This window comes from Hippichthys cyanospilos, chromosome 4, assembly GCF_059441005.1.
Source record: "Hippichthys cyanospilos isolate Australia breed blue-spotted pipefish chromosome 4, RoL_Hcya_1.0, whole genome shotgun sequence".
Taxonomy (NCBI): Eukaryota; Metazoa; Chordata; class Actinopteri; order Syngnathiformes; family Syngnathidae; genus Hippichthys; species Hippichthys cyanospilos.
This window is the reverse complement of record NC_142372.1, coordinates 25577173-25596427: the sequence shown is the minus strand read 5'-3', so window position 1 is coordinate 25596427 and position 19255 is coordinate 25577173. Positions and strand designations below refer to the sequence as shown.

The window sequence follows — 19255 nt, the reverse complement described above, 5'->3', positions numbered from 1 at the left end:
TGGAATTTGAAACTTGTAGATGAAAAGATGATTGCGATGGTCATTGCAAAGCCAGTCTCCCTTCAACATAATGCATGCAGTGGGCTACTGGGGTGACTGGTAAATCCCGCAGTGTTTCACTTATTACATTGAGGGGGGAAAAAAAACAAAAAACAAAAACAAAACTACTGTGTTGAACCATAACACACACACACAACGTGTGAGTGTGTGAAACATCAACACTGTGGGATTTACCAGTCACTCAAGTAGATTTCCTCATGAACGGAAGCAGTGTTGCAATGGTAGCCAAAGAATGCCGCCGCCCCCCCCAAAAAAAAGAGAAATTTAGAAAAAAATAACTTAAGCTTATAGAGTGTAGTATTTTGTCAGTGTGTCAATGTTTTGTCCTTTTCAAAACCCACTATAAATTACAAACAAGCAAATAAAAATGCAAATAAATGTGTTCTATGACAAAAAAATATTTTGATTTACGTATACAATGACATGGGGAGCAGCGCTCAGATGAAGGCCATCGTGCTTCTTTTGGCTATGGAAAGCAAACAAGGAAACCCCTCTTTGATGACCTCTTTTTATGTTTTGCTGGAGGACAGAAGTTTAGCAAGATAGATTTATCTCAAGCCTATGTATCTTCAGATGCATGTTGAGTGTGAGTCACAGGAGGTGACTTTAGTAATGCTCCCTTTTGGAATCACATCTGCTCCAGCACTGTTTCAAAGAGCAATGGATCAGATCCTCAGTGGACTTTCAGGGGTTCATTACTACCTGGATGACCTACTCATCACAGGACCAGATGAGGAAGGGCACTTTGACACTTTTAAACTCAGAGGTGGTGGCGTCTGTGTCTACGTGAGAAAACGACGGTGCTCGGATGCGCCGAATGTTTCAAAACACTGTACTCTGGATATTGAACTGGTGATGGTGAAATGCCGGCCCTTCTACCTGCCTTGTGAGTTTCGCACTGCGTTGGTAACATCTGTTTACATACCAACACTAGCTAACACCACTCGCGCAATAGGCCAGCTGCATGACATCACCAGCAAACATGACTTAACTGGACAAGACATGTCGATCAATTTCTCCACCCTTCTGGTTCAAGTCATGTGATGACTTAATTCATGAACCATCACTTGTTCCTGAGCCGGAGGTCCACCAGGATCAACTTCAGTCACCGTAAGAGACACAGCAGCAAACATCTAGAATGGACAGTGTTCCAGGCACACCTAAGTCTGTTCAGATGCCTTTGCCCGGCATCACAACCAGCCAAGAAATCAGTCAGTCCTCGCCAAGAGACACATTAACTGTGTTAACCACAGGTCATACTTACCACCAATGAAATAGACGACATCCTGATAGACTGCAATTGTAGTATAGCGACAAACCCATCATATCGGGACAGACTAATCCCCGCGTTCTGTCGGAATTGAGGTAGTCTACCCTCTCTCCGTAGGTGAGGCAAAAGTTCAATATCCTAACCATGTTAGATAAACAGTCTTTTACAGTCCAGGTGTACTGTATGTATTTGACACAGAGCTAGAAAGCGGTTTGGTTTTCTTTAAGGGAACATCAAAAGTAAATATATGCTGTGTTTTGGCAGCCCAAGGTACAAGTTTCTGGAGTGATGTGGCGTCTCGATTATTTGATGGGATAATCACTAAGATAATCGATTCGATGCAGCCAAGATTCTTCACTCATCCAGACACAAAGTCACTAGGAAACATCAAAGTCATCAAAGTTCTACCAAGTGTAAGTACTCTTCTTTACAATCAAGTAATAAACAATATCTGTGGTAGGTCACTTTGGGAAACATATTGGCTTCATTTGACCAATCTGATTTTGAACACTTGTAAGGACCCTTCCCTCCAAACAACATCACATTTTATACAGAATGACTTTGAACGACTGGGCCAGTGTCTCACTGTAGAAAACAGGTGCAGGTATACTCCTAGGGACCTTTTTCATGAAACTAGGGAAAAGAAAATATCACCAATAACGCATCACATCACCTTTAATATGATGGCTGTAATTTAAGAATTGTGGGTAAAGTGCTGTCAGCGGGATCTACAGCAGATAATTTTTATGTATGCACATTTTGTTTTATGATAATTTATGTTTTTTCTTTTTTTTGTTTTGTTTTTTGAAAATGTAGTGATAGCTGCACAGCAATAGGGACTGAGTGTACTGGGGTGGGGTCTGTTAGTTCCATGGCAAAACCACTGTTGAAAAGGATGCAGAGTTGAAAAACTAAACAAATCGCTGCAAAACAAAGCACACACACTTACAGCAAAGTCATCAAAATTGTTTGGCCAGTAGCCGAGCTGTTCATAGCTGCCACACTCCATGGTAAAGTTAGAGGTGATGTTTTCCATCGTTGTATTATGGGTTACACTGAAAACATATAATAGAAAAACTCATTATTAGTGATAAAATACACAGCATGTATGACGATACAGCACTTTTCCTTGAAGGGACAGTGTGAACGATTTAGACTGTTTTTCAATATAGACAACAGGAGGTGCTGCAGGTGCTGCATTTATCATTGTCCATAGCTATAACAAACATGGCCACCTCCTGAGAAGAGACACACCCCATGAAGGATAACGTAATGATAACTAGACCTACGATTATATTTGTTGGTCATTAACAACCCATTAATTTGCAAGTTGAAATTTACAGTCATTTCATTTATTCCTTTTAAATGAAAAAAAAAAACGCCCTGTCCATTTAAGTTGCATGAAATGAATAACATCATTATATCATGGTATTTTTTTTCCATTTGTTAAAAAATACATACTTTGTATACAAGACATAATAAATAAATACAATGAAAGACAAATATCCAGAGGAGGAAAAGTACCCCGATCAAAATCTGTGGTTGTTACAACTTCTTTGCCAGGGGGTGTATTAAACTGCACTAAGCTACTGGGCAGTAGTACGATGACGCTAGATGCTAATGCTAACGTGTACGTTCCACATTCTATCACTGAAGCAATCAGCAAGCTATTAGGCAAAAGAATGTCAACGAGTCACTTTGGCTTGTAACTTACACTGCTGATCTTCGCATAGCTGGTAAAAGTAAGAATTTTTGCTTATTGTGATGTTCGTTGCTAGACACAAAGAAGCCTGTAGGGGAGGTGTGAGTCGGTTGTTATTGAGCAATAGCATGAATTGCGGCTGACTGTCGTCCCAAGCGCTAGCTGTTTTTTTTTCCATTTTGTAAGTTGCAAAGGTAAGAGCTTTTGTGTATTGTGATGTTCGCTGTTAGGCACGAGGAAGCCTGTGTAAGACTAAGTCAGTTGTCATTGAGCATTAGCGTAAGTTGCAGCTGACAGCAACTTGGGACAAAGCACTTTTAACCGTCTTTTCTATTTTTCTTTTAATAAAAGACAGTATGTTTGCATGTATATATATATATATATATATATATATATATATATATATATATATATATATATATATATATATTAATACCTCATATGTGCCAATGGTTTAATGGCCCCTTCAAACAGCCAGATGCCAAATACAGCAAACGTATAGTAAACCACCTGCAGAGAGAACAATGTACATTCCCTATTTTAAATTTCTATAGCTCCATTTCTATGTTGACAAAAATAAACTGTGCTGCAAAATTTCAGCTCACCATTAAAGTTATTCAATAAAAACTCATAAAATGCTGGCCTCTGTATATTTAGCATCGGATAAATGTTTCAACGACACATCAATGTGACATTACTTGTTTGTAGAGGAAGGACTGTCAAGCTGGTCCCTTCATTGAATTTCTAACGTCATGACATATTAGCAACTAAACAGTTTGATAGTTTAATTGGCTAAAATAATCATGCTGATATAATCCAGCCTGAAAATATGTCAATCATTGGGAGCCTATACTACACTATTGCTACACAATGATCAAATTCCAACAAAATATAAAACAAGCAAGACAATGTGCTTTTTAAATCAACAGCAAATGGCAACAAATAAAGTGATGTCTAGAAGACCTAAAAAAATGTCACCTAACAGTGATGTATAACGTAATTAATTAGAGCCTTTGTTAATTATTCATCTGATTTATTTATATATGTCAAACCACGAGCATTTCTTTTCGATTTGATTAGATTTTATACAGCATATACAGTATGTACAGAACATGTGAAACCAGTCTTTGAGTAGGAAAATCAAACAGCAACACACATTATGCCAACTACGGTTTTTGTAATAAAAACTTAACATTCCATCACAACATTTGGCAACTAAAAATTATGTGTAAGAACCAAAATTATACAACTTCTGATCTTTTAAGAAAGCTTGTTTAACTCACCACCAGTATCCCTGCAAACGCTCTTAGGTTTTTCACCAGATCCAACAAGGTACTTGCAACCAATGCCATTAGCTGCAGAACATTAGTATAAGTACATGGAAAAGAAGAATGTTGGTTAAATAATCATAATAATAATCAATAGTTTCCAATCGTTCCAAAAAATAAGGAATTGCTCTTTAATTGGTCATTAGATGTTACATTCCGTAAACAATATAGGCAAGTCAAGGCATCTTTATTTTTATAGCACACGTCATACGTAACTGTCAGAGAACTCTCTAAAAGAAGACCAAGACAAGCCTAGCTGCTAAGCAGCAAAAGAGTAACTCAGACCAGCCAAGATTGACTTTTCTCTGCCAGTAAAGGGAAAAGCTTGGCTCACATTCTCATGCGTTGCCAACAGCATTTTCGTCGCTCAAGCGTCCCCGCCTGCTTTTTATTCATTCAGCAAAGCATTCCACATTACAAGACATAAAAAAGAGCTGGACCAAGGTCCCCGCTCACACTTTCCTGCGTCAACAGCTTTATCTAAGGACTGGGGCGAGCTGAACTAGGACTGCATAGATGGATAGCAATGCACACTATTCTAGACAAGAAATAAACACAATGATAACAACCTAATGTATGATTCCCTTCACAAAAAACAACTCAGGAAACTAAAAAAAAGGGGGGGGGGCCTGCTGGAAGCAACTTCAATATCATTTGATTTGCACCTGCGAGTTAACTGAATCTTAATGACCTACTCACCAAGGATGCGCTTATGATATGCTAATGACATACCCACAAAGCTTGATAGCTCAGGTGCGGTTTGCGCCTATTTTCCACCAGATTACTATACAATGCTAAGTAAAATGCTTTCTTTGCATCAGGAGCACAGTGGCAGAACCACGGCAGTTAGAGACTTTTAGTTAGAGGTGCTCTGTATTGTGGAAAATGTGGCATGTCTTACTTAAAAAACATTGTAAGATTCTTTTTTTTTTTTTTTTCATTACACTTTATTGAACCCCTTGTGAGCTGTCACCTTACCATGGTGGAGGGTTTGCGTGTCCCTGTGATCATAGGAGCTAAGTTGTCTGGGACTTACCCCAGGTAGAGTCACCCATGACTAAAAGGTCCTTAGAGAGGGACGAGATGAAGGAAATAGACCCCTTATGATTTACTCAAAATTTGTATCCAGTTTTTCCTTGCCCGGAAGTGGGTCACGAGGGTCAACAGACTCTAGATGGTAAATGGTAAATGGACTTTCACTTATATAGCGCTTTTCTACCTTGGGTACTCAAAGCACTTTACACAAACTAGTCCTTTACCTACTGATGACGTAGCATCAGGAACAATTGGGGGTTCAGTGTCTTGCTCAAGGACACTTCGAAATGGTCTTGATGGTCGGGGATCAAACCCACAGCCTCTCAGCTGGGAGACGACCACTCTGCCGTCCCCTGGTTCTAGAGCCAGTCCTGGAGATGGGGTTCAATGGCAAGAGCCTGGTGGGTGGGCCTGCACTCATGGATGTGGGTGCTCACTCCCATGGGCTCACCACTAGTGGGAAAGGCCAAAGGGGTCAGGTGCAAAGAGACCTGGGCGGCGACCAAGGGCGGGGACCTCGGTGAGACCAATCCGTTACTACAGAAGCTAGCTCTTGGCACATGAAATCAGTGGAGCCAGAGTGAGTGTTGCCTCCACACACAACTTGGGCTCTGGTACCAGTCCACTTGAGAGGGGTTGGACTATCTTTCATTCTGTTGGTTGCCCACAGCCAGAGTCACAAAGCAAGTGTGGGCATGATGATTGCCCCCCAGCTCGACGCCTATAGTTGTACAGGCTTTTTATATACATTATTTGGAGCAAAAGGAGACACAAACTCATTATATAAGTTGAATAATCCAACTACTACCCACCTTGATATCAGGTATGATGCGCAGGAACCGGAAGACAATCAGCATGTTAACAAAACGAACCATCTCCCACAGAGAAAATATTCCCTGAGTAGAAGGGTTTCTGTGGAGGGATACAGACACAAAAACACTTTGATTGCAGTTGACTAGTTACAGTTTGTGGGTACAAGTCTACAGTAAATCAAATGAAAACTTTACTGAGAATGAATCTAAATTTTGTGGGTATGTGTCAAGTAGAGCACAATAATGGTGGACATTAATGGCATGGAATATGTAGCTTTTAATATCTCATCAATCTTCATTGTTAAGTATACTCTATGCTCATCTTTAATGATGGTCAAATTAAACTTTTGTGGGCCATTTGGGAAAATTGCTTTGAAAATGAGTACATTTTCTGAAGATTCAGTAACACCTAGGGACCTCTCTGGGCAGAAACAAAAACTTGATATTAAAGTATCTTTTATGGTGGCCGACGTGGGCAAACGCGCTGCAATAAGCATAAATGCATTGCATTCAGCAGAATGCTTCAAACACAGGAATGTGGCAAAAAAAAAGAACTGCACACAACAAATGCAAACACATGGAAAAAAAACAGAATGTAAGCAATGTCAATAGCAGGCGGAATATAGAACAATCACACCGGAGATGATGTGATGAACAAGAAAGGGTAGAAAAAAGGTTGCCAGCATTTTGTTTTTCTGTCACCAAATTCTATGTATATATTTAAATGTTACAATGTTGTATTTATATGATGTTGATCTTTAGACTTCAGGATTACTTGACGGGACATCGTGCAACGGCTTTCTGTAAGGGGCAGGTCCATAAGCAGAGTGGGGGCCGTGCCAGTGTGAGCGGCTTTCACTGCAACAACTCACACTGCTTTCTAACGTCAAATTTAAAAGGAAACAAAACTAAATTGTTACGATTTAGTCCATACAAGCAGGCAGTTTCTCTAGAGGGATTTGGTCGAGGATTCAAGATAATTATTTTCTAAAATAGCACGATCCATGTGGTTTGAAAACGTTGTGCAAAATATTTTAGGTAGAAATATTTATATAAAATGAATGATAACTCCCTTCTTTTAAACCAAGAATCTTGACTGTTTTACTTTCATATTGTCAAAGTTCTAGACTTTAGGCATTTATTTACAAGAAATTTAAACTTAAATAGCTCTTTGTTTCGTGCCGGCCGCCATGTTGAATTTTGTATTGATACACAATAGCCTACGTTCTAATGCCGAATTTAAGTGGAAACAGGACATCGTCAAGTTTTAGTGCATACAAGCAAGCAGGTGTTTATAAAGCTAAATATTGTAGTAGGTAGTAACTTTCTTCCTCCATACTGTATTAAATGATACTGTAGAAATCCTTTTATGGTGTACCTTTAGCTTGATTGGAAAGGCTTCTTGCATAGTAGCTTTTAGATGCTTGTGTTGCTGTCCTGTCCAATTGACTTGCCTTTGCATGCTTGATACTTAACAAAAAACACCATAGGAGCCGGAGAAGACGAGGACAGCCCGATTCGCCAGCCAGAAGGCACTGGCCAGCTGGGAGAACTACAAGTCGGTCAAGGCCGGCAACAAGTGGACGAAGTGGCTGAGACAGGGAAGTCTGGGCTTTTCTGCTCAAGCTGCTGCCCCCATGCCCTGACACCGGATAAAGTGGTGGTAAATGGATGGCTGGATGAATGGAAGGCTGGCTGTCTGGATGGATGAATGGATGGATAGAATCCATAGAAGAGATTCATACCAACACACTACAATCCGCACAGGAGTGAGGTTTGTGCACAGATATAAAGTCATGTGTGTTCAAGCTTTGTCAAAGTGAGAATTACATAGAAAAGACTTTGGCCTCACAGGGTTTGGATTAGAAAGGAATTCAAAACCCACACAATTTTGGTTCGCAGTCCCAAAGAAAATATTTAAACCCAAAAGTTTTGATTCGTAGTCAGAAGAAAAAAAAAGTCATGGACATACAATTTATATTCGTTCGTACAAGAAAAATGCTCATACACAAATTAAGCCTCCTACTCACAAGCTAAAGCTATTGTGAATATGAATGTTTCATCGCACACGTCTTTTTGACAGTGATCTTACGCTGTACCTTTCCTGCGTTAGAATTTTCATGGAAAAAATTCTCTTTATTTTTATGCAGTGGACTCACACTACTCAAAGGGATATGAACCTACATGCATTTGAAAATCCCAAACATCCACATTGAGTCGTAGTAGTAGTTCCTTTTAGCCTCAGGGTGAGGCATCGGACAGAGATAGTTGCTGTTGCTTCAATCTCTGGTCCCGTAACCGTTTGGGGTTTAAGGGGATTGGGTGGTTGTCCCAATGCGCCCAAGGCCTGGTCCCCGCAAAGCAAAGTCCCAAAAGACCTAAAGTGGGCTCTACACATACAGGACCTGGAGTTTCCAGTTTGTCTCCTGTGCAACTACTAACCAGGCCCGACACTGCTTAGCTTCCAAGATTGGAACATTCTGAGGCTAGTATGACTGTAAGCACCAATCCAAAATGAGTGGTATTCTCTTATAATTGCCATTAACACAAATGAATAAAAAATACCAGGAAAAAGCAGAGGATCAGATAATAACGAAAACCACAAACGTGCATTACCCTGCAAATAGGTGAATTTGTGAATTGTGAACTGTGAATATATCGGTGTCCACTGTATTACAATTACTTAAAATATAACTCACAATATGTTAAATATTTGGTTGAATTATACAACAAGTCAGTGGTAACAACACATTTGAAACAATTTGGGTTTGAAAAATGTAATTAAACTTACACATGTGAATAAGGAAGGCGGTAGGTCACATAAATAGTTATCTGAAGGACCTAATGGTAGAAAAAAAATGTTTAGGTACAAATATCAGAATACAAAACACTTCTGAATTACTAATTTCTAATTACACACAACACATGAACACACGCAACAGTGCCACCGTACACCATATAACGTATGACTGTACACTATAGTTAAAGTAGTAATACAGTGTGATGTCGGTCATGAACCCACATAATTTTTGTGTTATTGGTGTATTAAAATGTGCATGAAGTTGTTATCACACAGTCATTGTTCTTGTCATTGGACCTAACATTTTGGCAATGAAAATTGAGCTTCAGGGCAGCTTGGTGGAAGACTGGTGAGCACTAATGCCTCTCAGTTCAGATTTCCAAGTTCAAATTCAGCTCGCTCTGGCCTTGGGCTTCCTCCCTCATCCCAAGAACATGCATGGTAGGTGTATTAGAAACTAAGTTGACCTATATATATATATATATATATATATATATATATATATATATATATATATATATATAAAGAGCTCTCTCTCTCTCTCTCTCTCTCTCTCTCTCTCTCTCTCTCTCTCTCTCTCTCTCTATATATATATATATATATATATATATATATATATATAACCCGCTAATTACGGCTAAAAATACAGTAAATTAATAGATTAAGTGTTAATACGTTAGTTGACGGACTTTAAGATTGTTGTTGATTTATTATTCAACAGATACTACACGATACACCATACATGAGCCAGAACAAATGTGAAGTTCAACGTGATGACTTGCGTACTCTTTCACCTGAGTCTTGGTGCAGATAACCAGTCCTGAGAACAAATTCTCAACAAACTAAGTAGTATTAGTTATTTAATGAATATACAATAATGTTAATAGAAATCTAGGAACTGATACCCTACTTCGTGGGTTTCAGACTTCGCGGGGGGTTGAGAGCCCCCATTAACCGCGAAGTAGGAGGCACTCGTGAACGTGCGCTGCCGCAATCCTTTTGATTTTCCCCTCGGCATGCACTATATATTTTTGACCAGTTATTTAGATATGGAGCACAAAGAAGTTATGAATAAAAAAAATGTCAGGGAAATTTAAACGACAAACATGCAACGATATGAGTGTGAGGAGCCAAGCGCAGGTGAAGGTGTGGCACCGCCGTCTTTTTTATTTTTTTCCTCGGCATGCATTATATATTTCTGGCGAGCTATTTATACATGGAGCACAAAGAAGTTATGAATAAACGAATGTCAGGAAAATTTAAATGACAAACATGCAACGGTATGAGGAAGGAGCGAAGCGCAGGTGAACGCGTTGCGCCGCCGTCTTTTTAAATTTTTCCTCGGCATGCATTATATATTTTTAACCCGCTATTTCGTTATGGAGCACAAAGAAGTTACGAATAAACGAAAGGGAAATTTAAATGAGAAACATGCAACAGTATGAGTGAGGAGCCGAGCGCAGGTGAAAGCGTGGCACCGCCGTCTTTTTAACTTTTTCCTTGGTATGCATTATATATTTTTGATCCGCTATTTTGATATGGAGAGCAAAGAAGTTATGAATAAACGAAAGTCAGGGATATTTAAACAACAAACATGCAACGGTATGAGTGAGGAGCCAAGCGCAAGTGAACGCGTGGCGCCGCCGTCTTTTTAATTTATTCCTCTGCATGCATTATATATTCTTGACCCACTACTTCGATATGGAGTACAAAGAAGTTACGAATAAACGAAAGTCAAGGAAATTTAAACGGCAAACGTGTGTGGTGCCACACACTTTTAAGTGCACAAAAAAATCGAGTTGGGCCTGCAAATCAAGTTAATTGATCGCGCTGGGCCGAGTCGGCTTTAATGTATTTTTGTACAGTTTTTGTACAGTTTTATACTTTTATGTATAGTTGTGTAGGTTGCAGGTAACATTAGCAAAAAGTTAAACAAATTGTATAAGTTCTATTATATCAGGTTTTTTTGTTTCGCTTTTGGTAATCTCACGAAAATTGAGCATTTTAACAAGAGTAGTGAAGATGTTTCATATCCATTATGACGTGTTGCGTTTTACCAAAATTATTTACCAGAAGCAGGATGGTGAGGAATCCATCAAAGATGTTGTTCCTGTAGGAAAGGTAGCCTTTCCAGTTCAAGGCAAATATCTTCACACACATTTCAAACAGGTAGTAGACGATAAAACACATGTTGATAATCTATTATGGAATAAAAAGTTATGCTGTTTACTTTTCAAATGGTTGTTTCAAATTGATATGAGGAATCAAAGAAATGTTATTGTTGAGCTCACCTCCATGTAAAGGTTATCTCTTTCTGTTGTGGACTTTTCTGAATTTAACACCAACACGGTCTAGATAAAAACAGACATTTACATAAAATAGCAGTCATGGACGATGTGTCAAGTGTTTTCACGAGCACAACATTTCTGACTGAACTGTAACACTCACTAGAGCCATCCTGTGCACAAAACTGTCAGCACTTACTTTATATTGAGCATGAGACTCACACATTTCTAATGTCATACTCTCACGGAAACCTTTGAATTTCTCACAATAAGAAAGAGCATTATTGGGAATAAAAATATTTCGACACCATGGCCACTGTCAAAATCATTAGAGGATTGGCCTGTCTTCATCGCACTGCATTACCATTTCCCAACCCTTCCCTAGTCTTTGATTGAGTGCTCTAAACCCATCCCCCCCACCACTTGTAAGAGGCGCTGTAATTAGCTTGGCCTGTGGGCTACCCTTGAATGAACCCTTATGATTGTGGCATCGCACACCATGATGATGGTGTTTTATTTATTTATTTATTTTCCCACTGCTACAGCGCTAAATGCACACAGTCCCGTTTTAGACAGTTTCATAATCAGTGCTGGAAAATTGTTGGTTGTTAGCTTGCTACTATGTTAGGCACCTCGACAGATGATGTAGTTTTAGCTTAAACCCACACTGTCCTCATTTCAGTCTTCAAACCAGTATTTGAATGACGGTGTCTTTTTGTAATAGTCATGTAATGACCCGGATGTGAATAAGGATGCACTCAACCGTCAGTGTGACTCCAACACTTTTATTTTCAACCAGTACAATGTGATAATGAACCGCTAGAACGAGTTGCTGTTGGCCACAACTCACCCCAACTTTAACTTGACAACAAGCCCGTTCCCCTTTTCGTCCTCGTCCCTTGTCCCTCCTACCTCTCGAGACCTCCCCAACAACAGTGACTTCTCCCCATCAATTCGCAACAGAACAAGAAAACATGGACATTACACTGCCCTCCCCTTTATGAAGGTCCTCGCCCCGAGGGGCGAACAAAAAAATCCTCTAGTTGCCGGGGTTGCCACCTCTGTCTCTGGACCCGGCTGCGGTCAGGGCCAAATCCATTTGCAAGTAGCTTAACAGGAGCAGCGCTGGTTGGATGCTGGGGCCGGGAGTCCACCGCGTGACTCTCGCTGTCATTCACAGCCGACTCCGCCTCGTACACAGGGACTCCGCTGCCCTGGTACAGAGCCAACCTGTCCCAGTGTAGGACAACCCTTCAGCCTCTAGGAGGAACTGCCACTCGATAAACCACCTCCCCCACCCGCTCAAGCACCCTACACGGTCCATCCCAGTGATAGTCCAACTTGGGGCAGCGTCCCTTTTTCCGTTTAGGTGTATACACCCAAACTAGGTCACCCCGCTAGAAATCCCGGTCCTTGCTTTGCACATCGTAGTTCCTCCTTTGACACACACCAGCCTTCTCCAGCTGGTCTCGGGCGAACGCATGTGCTGTCTCTAGTCAATCCTGGAGCTTCCTGGCATACTCCAGCCCCGGCTGGTCTGCTGCGCTATCTGGTGGTTTCCCAAACGCCAACTCCGCTGGTGTCCGGATTTCCCGACCTAGCATTAGCAGGACAAGAGTGCAGCATGTGGAGCTCTGCACAGCCGACCGATAAGCCATCAGTACCAGCGGGAGGTGGTGGTCCCAGTCCCGCTGGTGATCGGCAGTCAGAATTGCTAGCTGTTGCTGTAAGGTGCGATTAAAACGTTCCACCAGACCATCGTTTTGCGGATGCAAAGGGCTAGTAGGCATTTTTTGCATGCCCAAGCGCTCACACAAGGCTGCAAAAACCTTAGACTCAAAATTCCTGTCCTGATTGCTGTGGAGAATATCTGCGGCCCCAAACCGGCTGACCATGCCATTCAATAGAGCTTTGGCGACTGTCTCTGCTTCTTGGTCTGGCAGTGCGGATGCCTCTGGCCACTTTGTAAAATAGTCCATTACACAGAGCACATACCGGTTCCCTCTGTCTGTCACTGGAAAAGGACCAATGATGTCCACAGCCACCCTTTCCATGCGCGCTCCCACCCCCTGCTGCTGAAACGGCGCATGCGACTGGTCTTTCGGTCCTTTGTACGCCGCACATTCGTCACACCGCCTGCAAATGTAATCCACATCCCATCAATGCTGGCCCCAATAGAACCCTTGCTGCAGCCTCCGAAGGGTCTTTGTGCTGCCAAAATGCCCTGAGCCATCACCGCCATGGCAAGTTTCTCGCACTGCTGCTCTCAGAGTTCTGGGGACCACTATCTTGCTCCATAATCCTTTGGTGCCCACAGAGAGACCCAACACGGCTTCCCAGGGTGGCATCTTGGTGTCCTGGAGCCACTGTCGCACTGGCTTGAGGTCATGGTCCTCTTCCTGCTTGACTGCCCAGTCGGCGATGTTCGTGGCCTCCAAGGTGCCGCAAGACGGCCCATCAGCAGTGTCCTCTCCCCGCAGCTCAAAATCTCTGGCTTCCCGCCGGTCACAGTAGCTGCAGCCATAAGCAGCACATGGTCGCCGCAAAAGGGCATCAGCATTAGCATGCTGAGCCCCAGCCCGATACACCACTGTGAAAAGGAACGCCTGCAGTTCCTTCGGCCAGCGCACCACTTGGCCCTCTGGTTCTTTGAATGACATCAACCACTGCAGGGCATCATGGTCCGTTCTTTTGGTGAAGGGCACTCCACACACGTAGTATTTGAAATAGCGAGCAGCCAGAACAACTGCTAGCAGCTCATGCCCTGTTATGTAGTAGCCCTTTTCGCTTTTATTGAAGATGCGGCTAAAGTAGGCCACCACTCGCTCACCCTCCGGGCCCGCCTGCGACAACACTGCCCCCATACCAGTGTTGCTCGCGTCCGTGTCCAGCACAAAAGCCAATGCTGGGTCGGATGGGACGAGGACAGGAGCATTCATGAGAGACTTCTTGAGGCAGGAGAATGCCTCCTGGCAAGCCGGCGTCCAAGTGAAGGTTGATTGTCCTGGAGGAGGTGAAACAGGGGTGACCCAATGCAAGAAAACCCATTCACAAACCGCCTGTAGTAAGAGGCCAGCCCCAAGAAGCTCGTCAGCTGGTTCTAATCTTGCGGTACTGGCCAGTCCTTAATGGCGCTGATCTTCTGCTCCAGTGTGCTGATGCCGGCACCATTCACTTGATGACCCAAGAACTCCACCCCTTGACGCATGAAGTGGCACTTCTCTGGGTGCAGCTTCAATCCAGCAGCCACTATCCTCCCCAGAACCAGTCTCAATGACTCTAGCACTGCCTGGAAGGATCCACCATGGACGAGGACATCGTCCAAATACAGCAGGCACTCTTGCCTTGGAATGTTGGCCAGTACAGTGTCCATCAGACGCTCAAATGTCCCCAGAGCATTGCAAAGCCCAACACTCATGACTTTGAACTGCCAGTGTACCCTGGCTGTACAAAAAGCCGTTTTAGGTCTTGACTCAGCAGTGAGGAAGACCAGCCAGTATCCACTGCGCAGGTCGAGTGATGAGAACCAAGCAGATCTGGCCACCAGATCCAGCTTCTCATCAATCTGGGGAAGAGTGCAACAGTCCTTTCTGGTCACCTTATTCAAAGGCCAGTAGTCCACACAAAACCGTGGTCTGGAACTCTTTTTTTCTGGGCACCATGACCACGACGGATGCCCACGGGCTGTCAGAAGGCTCGATGATTCCCGCCTCGAGCATGGCCCTGACCTCCTGGTCTGCGGATTCCTGCTGGACCAGGGTAAGCTGTCTGGGGCGTACCTTAACAGGCCGTGCCTCTCCCATGTTGATGTGGTGCTCCACCAGGTGAGTGAGACCCACTTCATTCTCACTGAGAGCAAATATGCCCTCAAAGTCCCACAGCACCTGCCACAGCTGTTCTTGTTGTCCACCAACCAGGCCGCCGCAATTTCTCTCCCAGATGGACCGAATTGCCTCCCTCCGGTTTCCACCTGGTCAGCCGGGGTTCAGCATCGCTCCCACTTATGGTGAGCCATTTATTGCTGGGCGAGCGAACTCTACTTGATCTACAGTCAACTGCTGTGTGTCAGCCATGTTGGTGGCCACCCACTCATCGCCTTCCTGGGAAGCTGTGATCAGCTTCACCTGCTGGCCACTCGGAAGGATGTACCCCAGCCCCCATGTTCAACACACAACTAGCAGCCTTCAAAAAGTCTCTTCCTAGTATGCAGACGCGAGGAAGAATATCAACAAGGTAACGTGCAGAACGGCAAAAAAAAAAAAAACAATGATCCGACAACCGGCTAGACAAAGAGAGGGACTTTAAATAGACACAAATTAATTCGGAAAACGCGCTACACCTGGAAGGGAAACGAGAAGTGGGGGAAGCGGATTGGAAGAGACACGGGGGCTGGAACAAGCGGATGACAGGAGAAACACAGCAGGTGGACGAGATCAAACTCACGAGATGTGGAGAGGAAAGACAGACGCAGGGGAAACAAACCAAAAATTAACTTATACAACCTGAAAAACAATAAACCCCAACCAAACATGACAAAAGCATTGCACATTACAAGACATAACAAAAAGTGTCAGCCGGGCGCTGCAAAAAGCGGGGTCAAGGTTCCAGTTCACACTTTCCTGCGTCAACAGCATTATTTTAAGGATTGGGGCAAGATGAACTCGGACTGCATAGATGGACAGCAATGCATACTATTCTAGACAAGAAATAAACACAAAAATGATAACAACCTAATATATATGATTCCTTTCAGTTTCTTGGAATAGGGTCTATTTCATAGCATTCCTTTTTAAGTTTGTATAGCGGGGGACATTTGTATGTGCTAGAACAGAACTGTTTCATACTTTGTATATTTCTGTTACAAAGTCTCTTTTCTACAATGCATCGTGCACACAGCTGTTAACAATGCTGTGCAAAATTATTTACTTATTTATTTATTGAATTACCCTATGAATGGGGAAAGAACCAATGAACAAGGGTGCCAACTTGCAGGACTCTACTTGGAGGGGTAGGTCCTAATTGGAAAACCATACCTTTTGGCCCACCAAGTAGGTGAACGCCAGAGTGTGCTGCCTGTTGGGAGCGCAAACTGTTGCCCTGTATGCCTAAGAGCTGAACGCGTCCATACCCAGTCCAATGCCGGACACAAAGAAGGTTGGTCTCACTGTAACAGACCCAAATGGGAAAGCCTGGTAGTTGAGCCGGTCAGGCAGGTATGGGCATATTCAGCGCGACTTCGGAAGACTAAGAGGATAGGTTATGAGAGACCATGCACCTTATCCTTAGCTATCTTATCCACCTGAAAACCTCTTGGTCTTTCCGTTTGACAGGGGCAGGCAGAATCATGATCAGGCAGGCAGAGCAGCAAGCGTTCGGGTAGTCAGAATTGGGGCAGTCTGATCAGTGAACTAAGCAAGAGAGCTTAGCATGAAGATCATCTGGCAAATTGAGGCAGGGTAGGCAGACGGGGGGTGATATTTTGCATCTGGCGTTGATTGGGCTGATTGGATAGAATGTGGTCAGGCAGATAAGGTAAGTGAGAGTGAAGGTGAGCGAAAGTGAGCTGGCTGGAACTGACAGACTGTGACAGATAGATTTCAATAACTTTATTTCCCCCCTAAATTCTTCCTTAAATTCTTGGGATCGTGGAATGATAGTTTTGTTCTTGGGATTTTGTAGCCTACTTCAATTTGTCTGAAAGATTCTGTTCAAATGATTTCTTGATTCAACAAAAGTTGTGCCAATCAGATTTGGGTCTGGCATTTGAAATCGAGCTCAGCTTTCTCAAAATTTGAATTAGTCAGTTATGATTTAACAGAGGGTAGAAATTGTTTTTTTTTTTTCACATAGGGTCAGCTAAAATTGTATTTTTCCCTTGGTCAATAAAATCATCAATTAGAAGTGCAGTTAAGATAGTAATAACATTATAGTTCAGCTTGAAACAATGACGGCCTAACAATGACAGATGGATGACTGAGCTTCTGGTAAATGACAAATGATGAGTGACTAGATTTACCAATGATCCCATCTGTGCCAATCACGCTCAATTGTTTTCAGGGATTGGTTATGTGATGTCAAACTGAACACTCAGGGACTATGATGTAATGACTGTTGAGCAAGTTAACTCAAAACTATAATGCATTATTTATTACTTATTACTGTCATTTCAAAGTAATTACGGTAGTTACAATACAATATTACTGTATTTGAAATGTCATGCATCACACTACTATTGCATTACTTCTATATTACTCTCACCAACATAACTGGAAAATTGGATTTGTCATTCTAAATGTAGCTCATTATGCTCATTACACATCCAGTAGAAGGTTGGTTTAAGCCTAAAACCAGTACGAATTATTTGATCTGTATTGTACTGTAAACCTTTAAAGACATGACAGAATAGAGAATGTTTTCATGTATTTTAATCCCTTTATTACTTAGATTCGCAGCATAGCTATACATTGTTTATGCTTTAGAAAAAAATATTAGTGCATACCACAATTTAATTGTTAATATTCAAGTTTGAGTTCAGTCGACTAGGTTAGATACGTTTCAAAAATAGATCGTTTCGGTGGGGCGGCTGGGCTGCACAATCGTTATTGTGTTGATACACATTGACCACAACTATTTATAGGTTATTATTAATACCAATTGTACAGTGAACGCGCATCTGCTTTTGTTTCAGGCACTGCTGAAGCCTACAAAAAGGCCAGATATAACCTGAGTAGAGCATGGCCTCAGGGAGGCCAAGAGACACTACAGGCTGAAGCTGTAGGGTTATTACTCCACCGCTGACCCTCGAAACATGTGGCAAGGACTTCAACACATCACGGATTATCGACAGAGGAGCAGCGCAGTCAAATCCAGCCAAGCCACACGGCCAGATCAGCTGAATGAGTTCTACACCCGCTTTGACGCTAAAAATCCTGATCAGCATAGAAGGATGCTGAGGGTGAAGTGTGCACAGGACCCTCCTCTCATGGTGACACCAGCAGATGTGTGCAATAATCTGAGACAGACAAACCCGCTGAAAGCAGTCTGTCCAGATAACATCCCCGGCTGTGCACTCAGGGTTTGCTTGTCAGAGCTTGCTGATATGTTTACAGACATCTTTAACCTGTCCCTTGCACAAGCCTCTGTTCCCACCTGCTTAAAGGGCACCACCATAGAGCCTGTCCTCAAGCAACACAATGTGACCTGCCTGAATGACTACCATCCCATAACGCTCACCCTAATCACAATGAAGTGCTTTGAGAGGATTGTCATGAGTCATATCAAAAAGACCATTCCAGACACCGAGGACCCTCTACAGTTTGCATATCATCAGAACCAGTCCACGGATGATGCAGTCTACACTGCCATCCACACAGCGCTCATGCACATAGAGGGAGAGGACATGTATGTAAGAATGTTCTTCGTCGATTACAGCTCAGCATTCAACATCCCTGACAAACTGACAGATAAACCCCTTACAATTGGTCTGGCACCCTGCCAGACAGTTTCTTCCACTCATTCTGCTCCGTTTTTTTTCCATGTTGCAATGTGGAATACTGAGTTTTTTGTTCCCCCTTATGGGATTTTCCCGCTTTTGCGACATAAACAACTCTCATGACGTGGCGTTGTAGTGACGGAAATGCTGGTCTGCTATTGGTGGGCCTCACTCGTTTAAAAAATGGGGGACGGTAAAGCTTTTTTCTATTGTGAGCAGTTACAAAACCGTATTCATAGTGCATTTTACTGCTTAATTCAAACTTGAATGGGTTCGCTACGGATCCCAAGATTGCTAGTGATGTTAAAGAGAGAAGAAGATGATTTATATGGAAACAATGCTGGAGATAATAAAGAAATACGAAACTAGTCTTGCCCAGTCTACCCTTACTAGGGAATATGGGCCAAACAAGTGCTCAAAGGTAAATAAATCCTTCCTAGATTTGTTATATGTGATGTTTTCTGATTGTAT

General features: G+C 42.5%; 1 protein-coding gene across 2 annotated transcripts in view; it reads right to left on the bottom strand.

The window, feature by feature from the left end:
* The window catches only part of tpcn2 (two pore segment channel 2), a 56892-nt gene that overhangs the window by 4241 nt on the left and 33396 nt on the right, over positions 1 to 19255 (bottom strand). For both annotated transcript variants that reach the window (XM_088412486.1, XM_088412485.1), the window contains exons 18-24: positions 11299 to 11358; positions 11078 to 11206; positions 8999 to 9048; positions 6208 to 6307; positions 4316 to 4387; positions 3469 to 3542; positions 2280 to 2385 (exon numbers count right to left, since the gene is read on the bottom strand). In XM_088412486.1, the coding sequence (XP_088268612.1) occupies positions 2280 to 2385; positions 3469 to 3542; positions 4316 to 4387; positions 6208 to 6307; positions 8999 to 9048; positions 11078 to 11206; positions 11299 to 11358 (591 nt within the window). The remainder of the gene's footprint in view (positions 1 to 2279; positions 2386 to 3468; positions 3543 to 4315; positions 4388 to 6207; positions 6308 to 8998; positions 9049 to 11077; positions 11207 to 11298; positions 11359 to 19255) is intronic.